A 16,969-nucleotide genomic window follows, 5' to 3' on the forward strand; every position below is an offset into this window, starting at 1 on the left:
ATCTGTCTGCTATCTCCATGAACAGCAGTTGGGTGCCATTTAACTTACTTTGTTTAACCCAAGATTTGAAATCCTGTGATTGGCTGTGGGGAGGAAGAGAAACAGGATGGTGATGTGGGGGATGAGGTTGTTGCCGTTTTGAGGAGTGCCATGGACTTTTGATTCAAAGCCACAACAAGGGGATTTCCCAGGCAAGAGCTTGAATTTGATCTCAAAATGTTTTGAGAGGTGAAACCTGGCGTTTCAGGATATCTCAAACAGTTATGGATGGATTCAGGTGAAACCTTTGAGAGGTTTTGAAACCTGACATTTTGAGAGGTGAACATTATTCATAGCAACTCGGATGGTGAGGTAAAGTTGAGGATGGATTGACTGCTCTATAAAACGAGGCAGCAAAGGACGGGCGGCCATAGAACGCCTCATTCCACAGAAGCGGCGAGCTACGCAATGAGGCTAGGTCACCTCTGTACAGTGGCATGACTCTGGTGGAGAGTTCACTGAGGGCGAAATGCCTTGAAGCAAAGACCTCGGAGGTCAGCGAGAACACAAAACCAGAGAGGGACCTCGGAGTGTGGGTCGTGTCTTCCATCACCCTCGTGCCTATATGCCAGTGGCTACCTTCATTGGGGCGTCTCATGGTGCTGACTGCTGATCAATCCGTCCTCCATCACTCTTGTGCCAGCCATTTGACTGCTGTCTTGAGGCATAATACTGGGAGCGAACTGGGCAACTCTGAGTAGGGATTAATGCCCACACAGGTTTCTTGTTCATGGGGGAGGAGGGGAGAGGGGGAGTATGGCAGTTGGCTTGATCTGTTTTTTCCCTTTTTCTTTATATCTATATCTATATATATATATATATATATATATATATATATATATATATATATATATATATCCTTTTGTTGGAACCAATAATTAAATCAGTGTTTGACCCCCATGTTTTGCTTTGGTTTTTGCCTGTCATAAATGTGATGCTCACCTTTACAGAGAAAGCACAACTTGCCATCACTTTCAACTTGCATGTTTTCACAATTTTGTATCACTTCAGTGGAGAGAGAGGTCGCAACACTGACCGTTCTTTGGTTTCCAGTACGTTTGAATGCTCGCCTTTCTGGACTTCTGGATTTACTGATCCATCACAAGCTATTCTGCTTCTTTGGCAATAACCTTGACAAGCATTGAGAAAGGCCAAAACTCTTTCTTGTCTTCCTTCCAGTCAGACGATTCTTGCCCATCGCAGAGTTAACCACTCAGGAAGCTTTGTGAGCAATTTGCTATTTTCTCGACTGTCGTTTAGAACTTGAAGACCGTCGCTTCACACTGTCTCAAGAAATAAGAATAGTTACGCAGGGCTGGGCCGTCTCGTGATGCAATCTTCGGGCAATTGCCCAACTTCTCTCTGAATGCGTTGGCCACAAGAAACTCGTCCCCGTAACGTCGTTCAAGTACCATTTTTGCATCCTCAAATGCCTCCGCTGTATTGATCAGAAAGTAACCTTCCACAGCCTCTTTTGCAGCACCCTAGATACCTCTAGAGATAGGCCTAATAGATTTTCTCAATGTGGGACTTTCTTTCCTTCTATTATCGGATTCCGCTTCCGGTCCGGTCTGGAGAGGACGCTGGCGTTACTTGTTCGCCGCTTCTCTGACTGGGTCATTGTACATAGTCTGCTTTTCTGGTGGTCGTGGCGGCTTTTTGGCCGTTGGGTCTGCTCTCTGCTCGGTCCCGGCTCTGCTCCTGGCTTCGCCTGCCCGGCTCTTCCACTGTTGCCTCAGGCCCGCTCCCGTTGTTTGCGGCTGTTGTTTGCGGCTGCGGCTGTTTGCCGCTGCGGTCTTGGTTTGCGGCTGCGGCTGTTTGCCACTGCGGCCTTTGTTGTCTTGGCTTGTGGCTGCGGTCGTTTCCCGCTGCGGCCTTTGTTGACTTGATTAGCGGCTGCGGTCGTTTGCCGCTGCGGCCTTTGCTGTCTTGATTAGCGGCTGCGGTCGTTTGCCGCTGCGGCAAGGCCTGCTCGTCCTCTTCGGCCTTGGCCTCGTACTCGTCCCTTCGCTCCTGCCTGGCATGGCTCTAAGGTACTCTGCCGCAAGGCTTCTTCTGCTCAGCACTTACTCCACCCCATCATGCATCTCTGCAATCAAATACCACGGACTCCTGCGACGACCCAGATATATTCATAGAGGCTCTGGTCGTAAGTTTGTTTACTTACAAACAGGTCACTTCATTCCCGTACTCTGGTCGGCTCAGCGCACTCCCACTCATCGTCCCAGCGTACCTGGTCACAGCAACGCACACGATCGCACCTCCTGTCTGCAAACCCTGGCTAAATCACCTGAGTTCATCCCCACCGTACAAACCAACATGAAGTTCACTTTGTTCAATACCCGGTCCCTCAATAACAAAAGCCTCATCCTGAACGACTACATTCTGGATAATAAACTGGACTTTCTCTGTCTCACTGAAACTTGGCAACAACCTCTGGACTACTTCGCACTCAACCTCACTACACCCAATGGATATTGTTACATCAATAAACCACGCTCGGAGGGCCGAGGTGGTGGAATTGCCGTAATACACCGACAGGACATCAATACCAGCCTCATCTCCATCTCATCTGCTCCATCATTTGAACACCTGGCTTTTAAACTCTCTGGTCACACACAGTCAGTCATGGCTGTTGTCTACCGCCCTCCCAAACCACACCCATCATTCCTGTCTGACTTCTCCTACTTTCTGACCCAGCTCTGTTCCCTCTCCCCCTCAATCCTCCTCCTCGGTGATTTCAATATCCACATGAACTCCACAATAACCACTGACTTCACTGATTTACTCACCTGCTTTAACCTCACTCAACATGTCAACTTTCCTACCCATAACCGTGGTCACATTCTGGACCTTGTCTGCTCTACTGGATTAATTTTGCACCATCTCTCTGGCTCCGACCTCACCCTCTCTGACCACTTAGCCATCACTATGACCATCAACATCCCCACCCCAGCACCAAGGCATTATCGCACTATCAACTTCCGTAAGCTAAACGCTCTTTCACCTACCTCATTCTCATCCACCCTCTCTGAAAAAATGTCCACTTCTCCCTTCGTTGACCTCCACACCCCTTCTGACCTCACTGACTACCACAACCACACTCTCTGCTCCTGCCTTGACCAGCTTGCGCCTATAAAAACCAAAACAGTTTCTTTCACCCATTCTGCTCCCTGGTTTACCCCTGAACCCTGCCTGATGAAAACTCGTGCTCGCCAACTTGAAAGACTCCGCAATAAAACAGGTCTCACAATTCACTCCCAAGCCTACAAGGACCACCTACAACACTACAAAGATGCCCTCTCCCACGCCCGCTCCGCCTACTACTCTCAAATTATCCACTCTGGCTCTGGAAACCCAAAAGCACTCTTCTCTACAATAAACAAACTCCTCAGGCCCCTGAACACCACCACGCAGTCATTCACAGTAGACAACTGCATCTCCTTCCTTTCATTCTTCCAATGCAAAATTGACAACATCTACAACAGCTTAACCACCACCGCACCCGCTCCCCCTCAAACCACCTGCCCCCCCTTATCCTGCCAACCCCTGTCTCAGTTTTCCCCAGTCTCCCCTACTGACCTCTCTGAACTCCTCATAGGAATGAAAACTGCCACCTGCACTCTTGACCCCATCCCCTCCAGCTTTGTCAAGGCCTCCCTTCCTGCTCTCTCTCCACTTATCACTGCAACAATAAACTCCTCCCTGTCTACAGGCATCGTCCCACCATCCCTCAAAATTGCTGCTGTTACCCCCATTCTGAAAAAACCTGGACTCAACCCTGACACCCTAAATAACTTCAGACCCATCTCCAACCTACCCTTTCTGTCAAAAGTTTTGGAACGCGCTGTAGCCACTCAACTCAAACATCACCTCTCTGCCAATAACCTGTATGAAACATTCCAATCCGGATTCCGCTCCAACCACAGTACTGAAACTGCTCTCCTCAAAATCACCAACGACCTTCTCCTCTCCTCTGACGCTGGCAACCTCAACATTCTCATCCTCCTCGACCTCAGCGCCGCCTTTGACACCATCAATCACACCATCCTCCTCACCCGACTTGAAACCACCTTTAACATTACCGGCACTGCCCTCTCTTGGATCAAATCATACCTCTCTGACAGACGCCAGTTCATCTCCATCAATAACTGCAAATCCCCCACTGCTCCCCTCCCCCAAGGTGTCCCCCAAGGTTCAGTTCTTGGCCCCCCTCCTCTTCATCCTGTACCTGTCCCCCCTTGGTCACTTAATCCGCCGTCATGGTCTCCAATTCCACTGCTTCGCCGATGACATCCAGCTTTTCATCTCCACCAAGTCCATCTCCACCGCCACCCACTCTATCCTGACAAACTGCATCACTGAAATAAAATCCTGGCTTCAAACCAACTTCCTCAAACTTAACTATGATAAATCTGAAATAATCATCATTGGCCCAAAAACACTCACAAAATCCACCCATAACTTTGCCCTCAACATCGACGGTTTCCCAGTATCCACCTCCCCTCACATCTGGAATCTTGGTATCATCTTTAACCAAACCCTCTCCTTCGACAAATACACTAAACAGATCACAAAGACAGCCTGCTTTCACCTGAAAAACATCGCCCGTCTCCGTCCATCCCTCTCCTCCACGGCTGCAGAAACCCTCATCCACGCCTTCATCACCTCCCGTCTGGACTACTGCAACAGCCTCCTCTATGGTTCACCCTCAATAATCACCAATAAACTCCAATACATTCAGAACTCCGCTGCCCGTCTACTCACCCATTCCCGGACCCGTGACCACATCACCCCCGTCCTTTACAAGCTTCACTGGCTCCCCATCCCCCAGAGATTCCAGTACAAAATCCTCCTCTTGACCTACAAAGCCCTCCATAACCTGGCCCCATCCTACCTGACTGACCTCCTCTCCAGACACACTCCCACCCGCAACCTCCGCTCTGCTGGTACCAACCTCCTGACCCCCCCCCCCCCCCATCCGGACCAAATTCAGATCCTGGGGGGACAGGGCCTTCTCCATCGCTGCTCCCACCCTCTGGAGCTCACTACCTCACACCATCAGAGACTCCTCCTCACTCACCACATTCAAAACATCACTCAAGACCCACCTGTTCAACACTGCATTCAACATTTAACCCACAGCATTTAACCCCTGACTATCTCTTCTCCTTCTCCTTCTCCTTCCTTTTGCTTTGATTATTTACCTATTGATTTTTGTCTTTTTGCAGTTATTTTTTGTACTCTGTCAAAGCACCTTTGGGCTTCTTGAAAAGCGCTATATAAAATAAATGTATTATTATTATTATTATTAAAGTTTCATATGCCTTAGTCCGAGGGAGATAGGATAGGGCGTTTCCTGGAAATAAATCAGGCTCAAGTTGGGGTATACGTCCGAGATTAACCTGATTGACAAAACATTTTTCCTAAATTAGACAACTGAGCATTGCTCACGGTTGTGTGATTCCCGTTACCAGTGTTTTCAGGGCGTTGTGTTCCAGTTAGATGTTGCTCAGTCTGGTGGAACAACATTTCTTTGGTCTTGCTCTGCATGTGAAATGCTGTTTTCACCATAAGAATGATGATCTGAGTGTAAAGAGTCCTGATCCGTTACACAGTGGCTGCGGACATACTCTCTAACAAATCATTTCTTGCAGATATCAGGCAGTGACAAATCACTTGTAACGTCTGTCTTTGATCTGCGAGAGAACTCATGTTCAAGTATGGGCCATGCAACGCAGCTAGCCTCGAGGTTCAGTATGAACCTCACAATGCAGTATGGCCTTGCAACGCAGATGGAATCATGGTTCGGTATGACCTCGCAAAGCAGAAAAGGCCTTGCAACGCAGATGTCCTCATGGTTTGGTATGACCTCACAAAGCAGTATGGGCCTTGCAATGCAGATGTCCTCATGGTTTGGTATGACCTCACAAAGCAGTATAGGCCTTGCAATGCAGATGGCCTCATGGTTCTGTATGAGCCTCGCAACGCAGTATTAGTATTAAAACACAATTTAAGATTTGTACTGCTGTGAGCTCCCCAATATTCGCAGAGTGCTTTAAGCTTTACACTTCTTAGAGAGCCATGAGCTTTTCACCGAGCAATTGGAAGCGCAAAAAGAGAGAACAAGCCACCAACATTGCCCACAAAGCTGGACCAGAGGCTAAAGAGATTAATTTATTTAACCTACCAACTGATGTTACAACAACAATGATTCCAAGAATCCCAGATGTTTAGTCTCCCTTAGGTGCAAGAATTTGATGAAGTATACCTGAAACCCAGGACCAAAGCAGAGGGAAATACTCAACTGAGTTTTGTCTACTGCAGAAAATTCAGTGGCAACAATAGTTTAACGACAAACATCTGAAAATCCAAAGCCCGTCCACACCGTTTGCATTAAGACGTCTTCTTCTTCTTCCATATTCTCAAAATAACAAAAACAGTTTTTTTTTAAAAGTACAAAATGAAAATAGATGATGTTATGCAGCCTTGACATTGGAGCTTTAGATCTAAAAAATAATCAGCTTCGAGCTTTTCATTGGTGAAACAATTATATGGCCTAATATTTAAATTCATAAAATTTCAGGTCAATTGGACAAAGAATTACGATTTTATGCAAAGTTGTACAACACACTCGTGTCCCACTCCATGTCCCCTCCCTGCACTCCTTCCGACCACAATTCCATCACAACCTTCCCCTACCCTTCAAAACTCCCTCTTACCCCTCCCCTTAAGATCTTCCCCTCACCCCTCCCCTTCAAAACTCCCCCTTTCCCCTTCCCGTAAGATCTCCCCCTCACACCTCCCCTTCAAAACTCCCCCCTCGCGGTTAGAAGCCGGTAAACAAACTTACGGTTAGAAGGCGGTGAACAAACTAACGGTTAGAAGCCGGTGAACAAACCTACGGTTGGAAGCCGGTAAACAAACTTACGGTTAGAAGCCGGTAAACAAACTTACGGTTAGAAGCCGGTAAACAAACTTACGGTTAGAAATCGGTAAACAAACTTACGTAAGAAGTCGGCAAATAAACTTACGGTTAGAAGCCGGTAAACAAACTTACGGTTAGAAGCCGGTAAACAAACTTACGGTTAGAAGCCGGTAAACAAACTTACGGTTAGAAGCCGGTAAACAAACTTACGGTTAGAAATCGGTAAACAAACTTACGGTTAGAAGTCGGCAAATAAACTTACGGTTAGAAGCCGGTAAACAAACTTACGGTTAGAAGCCGGTAAACAAACTTACGGTTAGAAGCCGGTAAACAAACTTACGGTTAGAAGCCGGTAAACAAACTTACGGTTAGAAATCAGTAAACAAATTTACGTAAGAAGTCGGCAAATAAACTTACGGTTAGAAGCCAGTAAACAAACTTACGGTTAGAAGCCGGTAAACAAACTTACGGTTAGAAGCCGGTAAACAAACTTACGGTTAGAAGCCGGTGAACAAACTTACGGTTCGAAGCCGGTAAACAAACTAACGGTTGGAAGCCGGTAAACAAACTTAGGGTTAGAAGCCGGTAAACAAACTTATGGTTAAAAGCCGGTGAACAAACTTATGGTTAGAAGCCGGTAAACAAACTTACAGTTAGAAGCCGGTAAACAAACTTACGGTTAGAAGCCGGTAAACAAACTAACGGTTAGAGGCCGGTAAACAAACTTACGGTTAGAAGCCGGTGAACAAATTTACGGTTAGAAGCCGGGAAACAAACTAACGGTTAGAAGCCGGTAAACAAACTTATGGTTAGAAGCCGGTAAACAAACTTACGGTTAGAAGCCGGTGAACAAACTTACGGTTAGAAGCCGGCGAACAAATTTACGGTTAGAAGCCGGTAAACAAACTAATGGTTAGAAGCCGGTGAACAAACTTATGGTTAGAAGCCGGTAAACAAACTTATGGTTAGAAGCCGGTAAACAAACTAATGGTTAGAAGCCGGTAAACAAACTTATGGTTAGAAGCCGGTCAACAAATTTGCGGTTAGAAGCCGGTGAACAAACTAACGGTTAAAAGCCGGTAAACAAACTTATGGTTAGAAGCCGGTAAACAAACTTATGGTTAGAAGCCGGTAAACAAACTTATGGTTAGAAGCCGGTAAACAAACTTACGGTTAGAAGCCGGTGAACAAACTAACGGTTAGAAGCCGGTGAACAAACTTATGGTTAGAAGCCAGTAAACAAACTTACGCAAACAGCTTTATATCCAAACAAATCATCACATTACCAATGAGCTTGCCAAACCAGTTAACCCTTATCAACCGTTTCCATCGAGCCGAGCATTAAACACACAATTTAATTATTGTCTCCATCCCATGTCCATGTATTTGTATGAAACTTTTCAGCTTCATACTCGTCCTCATGGTTCGGTATGAGCCTCGCAATGCTGTATGGCTATGGGCCTTGTTGCAAAGGGTAATATTATCTTGTATGGATAATAAACTTGATTATCAAATCGGCGCGCAAAGAATTGTGGGTATATAAAGTGGCGCCAATTTGATTCATACAGATGCATGAAGAAGTAAATGTATTTTATTTGCCCGATGTAGGGCACCCCTTTATTTGAACTTTTCTGGAGCATTACCTGGTTCCTCCTAAGAACACAAGGGTAGTCCGGCATGCACACGAGATTTTTAGAATGTCCCTTATTTTGTATTGTTCGACATTTTCTACAAGCTATGGAATGTCCCTTCTCTTCTCTACTTTGCCACACATGGCACATACACTCATATAAAGGGGCCTTTTGCTTTTCTATGTCCCTGGCATTTTACCCGAGAATGTATCAAAACTTCTCAGTTCGCTAATTCCCAAGATCCAATGAATCAGCTACGACACCATCGCGACCGCCAAAAGCAACAACTCACTTGAGGGGGTACGTCAGAAGCCAATGTAACTTCAACCGAAAGGTAGACGATGTAACAATCCTGTTCATGTTATCCGAAGCGAATGAATTTTAATCGCGTTTGCTGTGTAATTTTGGTTCACCGTCGTACCCGTAGTTAAACCCCCAAATTGGAACCCGCATCTGTTACACCTCTTTGCTAGTTTGCAGTCTTTCCATGAATATTACGCGATCGTTGGAGACCATAATAACAAAAACCTAGGAAACAGAAAATAAACTGTGCATTTTCTTGACTTCTTTTTGGCAATACGTTTGTGACTTCGTTGTTGTTTATCGTCATTCCGTTTGAGATTTGGAGGTGTATAAACCCGCCTACATATTCTATCTCAAAATTGTCCACGAAAATCTGGGAAAGTTGTCACAAAAATTAACTTTGTCCGCTAGACACTCCGAATTATTATCAATTCATAATTTGTTAACAATTCAGTTGTGATTTTCTGAAGAAAAATTAATTAAAACAATTCATTCGCGTCATCAATTCGCTTTGGATCGAGTTTATTTATCTGAGGAGATGTTTTCAACCTATTTAATCCTACGGGGTTTATTTATTTTCCTTCTGCGTATTTATTTGTATGTTTATGTTTAATCTCCTCAAATAAGAAAAAAATGATAGGGACAGAAATAAAACCACAACCGGAAGTGTATACGTCAGTTTGGCGGCAAAGTAAAGTTAAAGTTTGAAATTGTTTTTGATTAAAATAACTTTCAAAATCCTGGCAGAAGGATAATAAGATTACTTTATGAAAATACATATAAGATAAGGAATGCGTTTTGTAGAGAGTAAGCGGCGTTTTATTATTTCGTTTCGTCGTGGGGCTGGGGGTGGGTGTGAGGGAAGAAGAAGATGCTTATAATGTATAAGAAAGAATGGTGATTTCTCGAAGATATATAATCGAGCTGCTTCAATATCGGCGAGACGGTTTCTGGCGAGAGATACAACTTGGGGAAAGTGAAGTTCAAGGAAGATCCAGGCAAAAGGCTCAACCATGGGCACCACTAACAAAATGAACACTCGAGTATCCACGGCCTTCAAGATGCACGGTTTGCTGCCCCGAGGGTGAGTAGTTTGTGAATACTGTTTACATAGTACGTACGCTCACAAACACCGGATTTCGTTATCTCTTGTGAATAAAAGCAAAATACGCATAATGTTCTCGATCCTAAGACGATCGCGTCCGACGGGATGACGTGGTGGCGGCTGCGCGCAAGGAATTGTGGGTAATGTAGCAGCACTGACCTTGAAACGGCTGGGCCATGGTTCTGGCAGGGAAACCGTGGGATTCCTGGTGCAGTCGCTGAGCTCTCTGAGCGTGCAGGATCTGGATGGGGCACTGGAGCGCATTTTGGACTCTGTGAAGAAGCAACCGCGTAAGTTGGACATGATCTATGGTCTACAACCAAATGCCACCACATTGGATGCAAAGGGTGCTTATGGGGCCATCTGTCTGAAATTGGCCAATTGGGCTTAGGATGGGAAAACCACTGGGCGAGGAACAAGGTGTGTGTGTGTGTGTGTGTGTGTGTGTGTGTGTGTGTGTGTGTGTGTGTGTGTGTGTGTGTGTGTGTGTGTGTGCGTGCGTGCGTGCGTGCGTGCGTGCGTGTGTGTGTGTGTGTGTGTGTGTGTGTGTGTGTGTGTGTGTGTGTGTGTGTGTGTGTGTGTGCGTGCGTGTGTGCGTGCGTGCGCCACATTTTTCACAGAAATATGGCAAATTCTGGAGCTTGTATTCTGCCACATTATTTGTGAATGAAAATATGAATAAAAAACCATTGTATAACCGGTGCATTGTTGCTGACATTAAAACAACATGAATCAATAATACTGTAATACTGTAATAATATGTAATAATAATACTGTAATAATATGATGTAGAGAAGGCGTCCCGTCACTGTCCCAAAAGAGATGGTGATGGCGACACTGAGATGGGACTGCTGGAAGCAGAAGTGTGGTTCGTGGAAGGGATGTACAAGGGAACGAAGGGAGGAGTATTGTTTGGTCATGGGATGTTTGATGAGTTCAATGTGAACATCGGTTTGAGGCAGAGAACGCTCTCAGCCCACTCCTATTTATCATGGTGATGGAGCTGGTAACTATATTGTTGCGGATCTTAGCGCCGGCCTTTTCCCCTTACCAAGGGGGGATTAGTCTCCTTGTCTTTGACTAGCCGACGGGACCCGGGACCGATGACGTCCTTCCCGGACAGCGCGAAGTAGGGTCGTAGGACTAATCGCTATTACCTAATTACTCGCGCTGACCGGAAACGAGGAAATAAGCCCCGCCCGAATCACGGGTGTTGGTGGAAACGCCGAGCGGTAGCGAACCCGTGACCGGAGCCGTTATCAATGACTAAAACCCGATCCCAGCGGTTCGTAATCGTGCCACGCTTACCCAATGGAGGAAATCACGGAAACGGTCGAATTTGGAAGAAAGGAATAACACGATTTATTTACACTTTGTACAATAAGAAGAAGAAGAAAATACAGTGCAGCCTTAAACAGTCTTAACTTATCCCAAGACAAACGGGCCCGTTCACACACAGACACACTCACACGGGGTTGCAGACGAACAGGTTGATGGTCCAGGGATGGCGTCCAGGCAGCTCGCTCTCCGGTCCCCAACTCGCACCGCAAGCAGATGAACAGACGGCAGGAGCTCTCCACGTGTCGTTTGGCGCGCACGGGATTATTACAGGGCGAACGGTATGGCTGGCTTTGGCAGTTACACTTGCGGCTCAGCCGCGTATGTAATAAGCGGACAGTTCAATATAAACGCGAACAATGCGCTTCTCAATCAATGGCCTCGAAACTGTCGTGTGCACGCCGGTCCTCTGAGTGCTCCAACAAGGGCTTGGCTTCAGTCCTCCCAATACAGTTCTCTTGCAATTTGAGTGCCTGCCTCTCCCTTCTCATAACTCGGGTCAGTCCTCGTACCAGTCCTCTTCCAGCCAGTCCTGTCCAAGGGCTTTGTGCGCTGGCTAATATAGCCTTGCCCAGTGAACCCTCTGGAACTTACTAGACGCTCTGTACCACGCCCTATCAAGCCATGCCCTCTCAGCCCTGGTTGGCTGTTGCTCTTACCGTCACCGCCTCTGACGCGCTGCTTGACGCGGCCACACCTCAACCCTCGCGCTCCTCCCTCTTCTTAGGCCTTCGTGGTTACTCGACTTGTTTCGAGCGAAACCAAGGGCAGCGAACGCTGCTGGCAGCCAAAGCGTAACAAACTTGAGGGATGCCAAATGGGGCGCGGGATCGAGTTTGCCCATGATGTAATTGGAGGGTGGCCGCAAAATGAAAGGGACCTAAGCTCAATTCTTTACACAACGCAGATGTTACTAGGGAATGGCCTACTCTTACACATACTATGACATAACTAATTCTAATGTGCCTACGTGGTGCTGGTGGACTAACTATGGGGGGCAAACCTTTAACCTTTAATGATGTTGTATGTACAATCTCAAAACCTCAACAATATTAATCAGGAAGGTAAATGTGAAAAATATTCTGAGGAGGATGTTGTATGTGGATGATCTGGCTGTTGTGGTGGAGAGTGGTCGGGAGATGCAGGAAGTACTGGGGGAGTGGAAGGAGGCATTTGAGAAACATGGGCTGAAAATGAGCATGGAGAAGATGGAGGTGATGTGTGTCGGGCAGCAGAGAAAGGAAATGGATATCAGGTTGGAGAGGAAGGAGATCAGACAAGGAAATAGGTTTGAGTATCTGGGTGGAACAGTGACCGAGGATGGTAAGTCTGAGGCAGAGATGCGGAGGAGGATTCAGGTGGGGGCGAATGCATGGTAGGTGGAGGGAGTAATGGCAGACAGAATGATTTCAAGGAGAATGAAAAGAAAGGTTCATATGTCTTGTGTAACGCCGGCCTACCTTTATGACAGACAGACAACAACAGAGGCTGCCGGTTTGCGTGAACAACTGGGCCCAGGAAGATTGCAGGAGTGAAGAGGGTGAATAGAAGGTGGATGGATGAACTGAGAGAGGAGATTGGTGTGCAGATGAGCTTGACAGGGAGATTCGTAAGATGGGCTAGACATTTGGTGCGAATGGGGGAAAAGAGAATGGCAAAGAAAGCGGATAGGTTGAGGGAGCAAGGTAGGAGAAAAAGACGTAGACCGCGGTTGAGATGGGAAGATTGTGTGAAGAGGTATATCAGTAAGGTGGTGGTTGGAGGATGGAGATATTTGGCTGAGGACTGAGGGGAGTGGTGGAGTATCGTGGTCAAGGCGGGTAGAAGTTTGGTGCCATTGGACATCACCTCTTATAAAGGGTGGAGAAGGAGACGACGAAGAAGAAGATCTAGATGTAGAGTGACTTGTGCACCTGACAGGATAGCTGAAAGGTATGTTCACTCATCTCTCACCTGTCTATCCTCGGTTCAGATATCGGCCCAGCAATAAACTATAATCCTCGTATGTCACTTGCGGAGTCAGGCATCAATGTACAGTCACGTGAAAAAGTAAGTACACCCCATGTAAAGTTTTGACTTTTTCAACATATTTCAACATACAGCTATTTGATCTTCATTTCAACAATATTGACAGATAAAGGTCATATAATATAATTAATATCATGAAACATTTACATTTTGTAGTCCATTGTATAATTTAAATAAACATAAATGCAAATTTCGCATGTGGAAAAAGTAAGTACACCCTTGGCTCCAATAGGTGGTATTGCCCCCTTTGGCAGAAACAACCTCAAGTAGGCGTTTCTTATAACGGTCTACCAGTCTCTGACATCGACTGGGAGAAATTTTTGCCCACTCCTCCATGCAGAATTCTTTCAGCTGTGCGATGTTTGAGGGGTTTCTTGCATGCACAGCTCGTTTCAAATCCCCCCACAACATCTCGATGGGATTTGGATCCGGGCTTTGACTTGGCCATTCCAGTACCCTCCATTTCTTTCTTTTCAGCCGTTCCTTGGTGGATTTACTGGTATGTTTAGGGTCATTGTCATGTTGCAAGGTCCACCTTCGGTTGAGCTTCAACTTTCCGACAGATGGCCTCATTATCCTCATTATCAATGGGTTTCTGTCATCTCCTCTTCCTGTTCAGGCTGGAGTTCCACAAGGCAGTGTTCTGGGCCCTGTGCTTTTTCTGGTCTTCATCAATGATCTCTCTGACTCTCTTGAAAATCCTCTGTATATCTTTGCTGATGACTCTACTCTCTGTCGCTCCATTCTTCATCCCTCAGATCGGCAGTCTGCAGCCTCCTCACTCTCTGCAGACCTGGACAAAATCACAGACTGGGCAAACAAGTGGAACATGTCTTTCAATCCTGACAAATCTCACACTTACGATGTCTCTCCGAAAAGACCGACTGGACAACCCTCCCATCCACTTTCTGAATAATCCTCTCCAAGAAGTTCTGTCACTCAAGCTTTTGGGTCTCACTATCTGCCATGATCTTTCTTGGGAAAACCACATTTCAAATCTGGCCTCCAAAGCCGACTGGGCATCCTCCGTCGTGCGAAGTCCTTCCTTGGCACACCTGAGCTCCTCACCACATACAAGGCTTTCATCCGCAGCTCTATGGAATACTGCTCTCCCCTCTGGTCTGGTGCTCCTGCCTCACACCTAGCCCGTCTTCACGCTGTTGAAACCAAAGCGTTCAGAATCATTGGAATCTCCCGCGATGAAGCTAACTCCAAGGGCCTCCCACTCACTCACCACAGGCAGGTTGGTGGTCTTTCCGTCTTCTACCGACTCCTCTCTGGCCTTGCCCCCCCAGCTCTCTCTGGGCTCTGTCCCGCAAATATTCCTACAGGTCGCACAAGATCTGCCTGCAACCCTCCTATGGTCAAACTGCCAAAATCAAGACTCTCTGCTCACCTTCACTCCTTCATTCCTCTTTTCTCCTGCCTCTGGAACAAACTCCCTCACTCTCTTCAATCCCACTCTACCCTCCAGGTCTTTAAAACAGCTGTTCACCACCATCTCTTATCTTCCCCCATCCAAAACCTTGATCTTTTCTACCCCCGCTAATTTCACCCCAATTCCACTTTTTTGAAATACCAACTTCTGTCCAGGAAGTCCTTGGTGTCCTTGTGTTTTATACTTCTCCCTCCCCCCCCCCCCCCTCCTCACGCCTCCTCCCCAAAGCCCTCTCCCTTCCACACATCTCCCTGCTCTCAAATGTTGTGTTTGTGTACTTCCCCTTCCCTCCCCATCTTGTTTTCCGCTCCCTCTTTTTATATATTTTGTTTGTCTGGTTGATTTGTTTGTGAAGTAAATGTTAGCTCTTTCACGAGCCTAGATTCAGTACACAAAAAAAAAAAAAAAAAGCACCCTCTGGTACAATGAAGAATTCATAGTGGATTCTATGATGGTGAGCTGCCCAGGCCCTGATTAGGCAAAGCTGCCCCAAACCATAATATTTCCACCACCATGCTTTGCAGTTGGTATCAGGTTCTTGTGGTCAAATGCTGTCTTTGGTTTTCGCCAAACATGTCTTCTGGTACTGTGGCCAAATAGCCCTACCTTTGACTCATCTGTCCAGAGCACATTGTTCCAGAAGTGCTGGTCTTTGCCTCTGTGTTCATTGGCAAACTTTAGTCTTGCCCTGATGTTCTTTCTGGACAGCAAAGGTTTCCTCCTGGCACACCTCCCATGTAGATAAAATTTGTGCAGCCTCTTTCTAATGGAAGACTCGTGCACTTTGACATCAACTGTGGCAAGAGCTACCTGTAGGTCCTGTGATGACATTCTGGGGTTCTTAGAGACTTCTTTCAGCATCTTGCGCTCTGCTCTCGGGCTGAACGTGCTGGGGCGGTCTGGCCTGAACAAGTTGGCAGTTGTTTGGAATCTTCTCCACTTGTCGATGATCTTCCGGACAGTCGAATGATTGATTTCAAATTGTTTGGAGATCTTTTTAAATCCCTTCCCAGACTCGTAGGCATCTATAACCTTCTTTCTGAAGGCCTCGGAGAGCTCTTTTGATCTAGGCATGGTGATGCTGCACACTTCAACAACAAAGAGCAAACCAAACTAAATGTCTGAGGTTTAAATAAGACAGGTTCCTCCAAGATCCTCTCTAACGATGTCCTAATCATTTGCACCTGGGCTGGTGCACCTGATTCTAATTTTAGGTATTTGAAGTAGTGATAAATGTAGGGGTGCACTTACTTTTACCACATGCGAAATTTGCATTTATGTTTATTTAAATTATACAATGGACTACAAAATGTAAATGTTTCATGATATTTGTTATATTATATCACCTTTATCTATCAGTATTGTTGAAATGAAGATCAAATAGCTGTATGTTGAAATGTGTTGAAAAAGTCAACACTTTACATGGGGTGTACTTACTTTTTCACGTGACTGTATGGGCTGTTATTTGGATGGTGATGTTAAGCCAGGCATCTCGTCTGCTGGCATGATTTCGTGAGTGTTGAATATCCCACACTGTCCTTCAAGAAGAGGAGGCAAGTTGTCGCTGGCACCCTCTAAGTTCCAAATCTCTGAAATTTCAGCCGAGGATATTGTGTCGGAGTAGCGACCCATCCAGCATTGTAACCCTCACCAAAAAACTGCTTTAGCAGAATCGACGCTTTTGTTGAGCATGGTGCACAAACAAACGAATGACTTGGTTTTACCCCATCGACATGCTTATTACCATTTTTTACTCTTCTCACCTCATCCATCTTGCCACAAAATTATGCAGTATCTTCGAACGTGATTGAACTTTCAACAGTGGAAGCAGCTTTCAAGGAGTGCACATCTGGAGTTACGGATGAAACGTATGTCCGGTTCATTAACCGTTCCACAATGCGAGATTGTACAAATGCTCCTTCCATTCAAATTGTGTGAATTGTCAATTTTATTTGAGATTTTTATTATTCTCAATTTGTTACTTTCCCCTTGTACAAAAACTGTATGTTTTAACGACACTCGTTGCGCTGGATTCGCCATGTTTCTCTTCACTTTTGTTGTTTGCATACGCGCAGAGAGAATGTTTTTAACATCATCGGAGCTTTTGACATTCCAAGATTTGTCTACAACCAGGAGAGAAAGAAGTTTTTACCGTAAGT

The 16,969-nt window shown here is 46.0% G+C and overlaps 2 protein-coding genes across 4 annotated transcripts in view; one reads left to right on the top strand and one right to left on the bottom strand.

The window, feature by feature from the left end:
- Nucleotides 1-9,012, bottom strand: part of LOC137413853 (kelch domain-containing protein 2) — a 58,330-nt gene extending 49,318 nt beyond the window's left edge. The window contains exon 1 of the mRNA XM_068099284.2: nucleotides 8,891-9,012. The gene's annotated coding sequence lies outside the window, so the exon portion shown is untranslated. The remainder of the gene's footprint in view (nucleotides 1-8,890) is intronic.
- A 706-nt stretch (nucleotides 9,013-9,718) lies between these two features.
- The window catches only part of POLE2 (DNA polymerase epsilon 2, accessory subunit), a 45,977-nt gene continuing 38,726 nt past the window's right edge, over nucleotides 9,719-16,969 (top strand). For 2 of the 3 annotated variants that reach the window (XM_068099321.2, XM_078769940.1), the window contains exons 1-4: nucleotides 9,744-9,985; nucleotides 10,196-10,296; nucleotides 16,603-16,678; nucleotides 16,886-16,963. In XM_068099321.2, coding sequence (XP_067955422.2) covers nucleotides 9,915-9,985; nucleotides 10,196-10,296; nucleotides 16,603-16,678; nucleotides 16,886-16,963 — 326 coding nt within the window. In that variant the 5' untranslated portion in view covers nucleotides 9,744-9,914. Of the gene's footprint in view, nucleotides 9,986-10,195; nucleotides 10,297-16,602; nucleotides 16,679-16,885; nucleotides 16,964-16,969 lie in introns of all 3 variants that reach the window. The other variant, XM_078769941.1, reaches the window with a different exon arrangement.

Source organism: Myxine glutinosa, chromosome 1 (assembly GCF_964187855.1).
Source record: "Myxine glutinosa chromosome 1, kmMyxGlut1.1, whole genome shotgun sequence".
NCBI lineage: Eukaryota > Metazoa > Chordata > Myxini > Myxiniformes > Myxinidae > Myxine > Myxine glutinosa.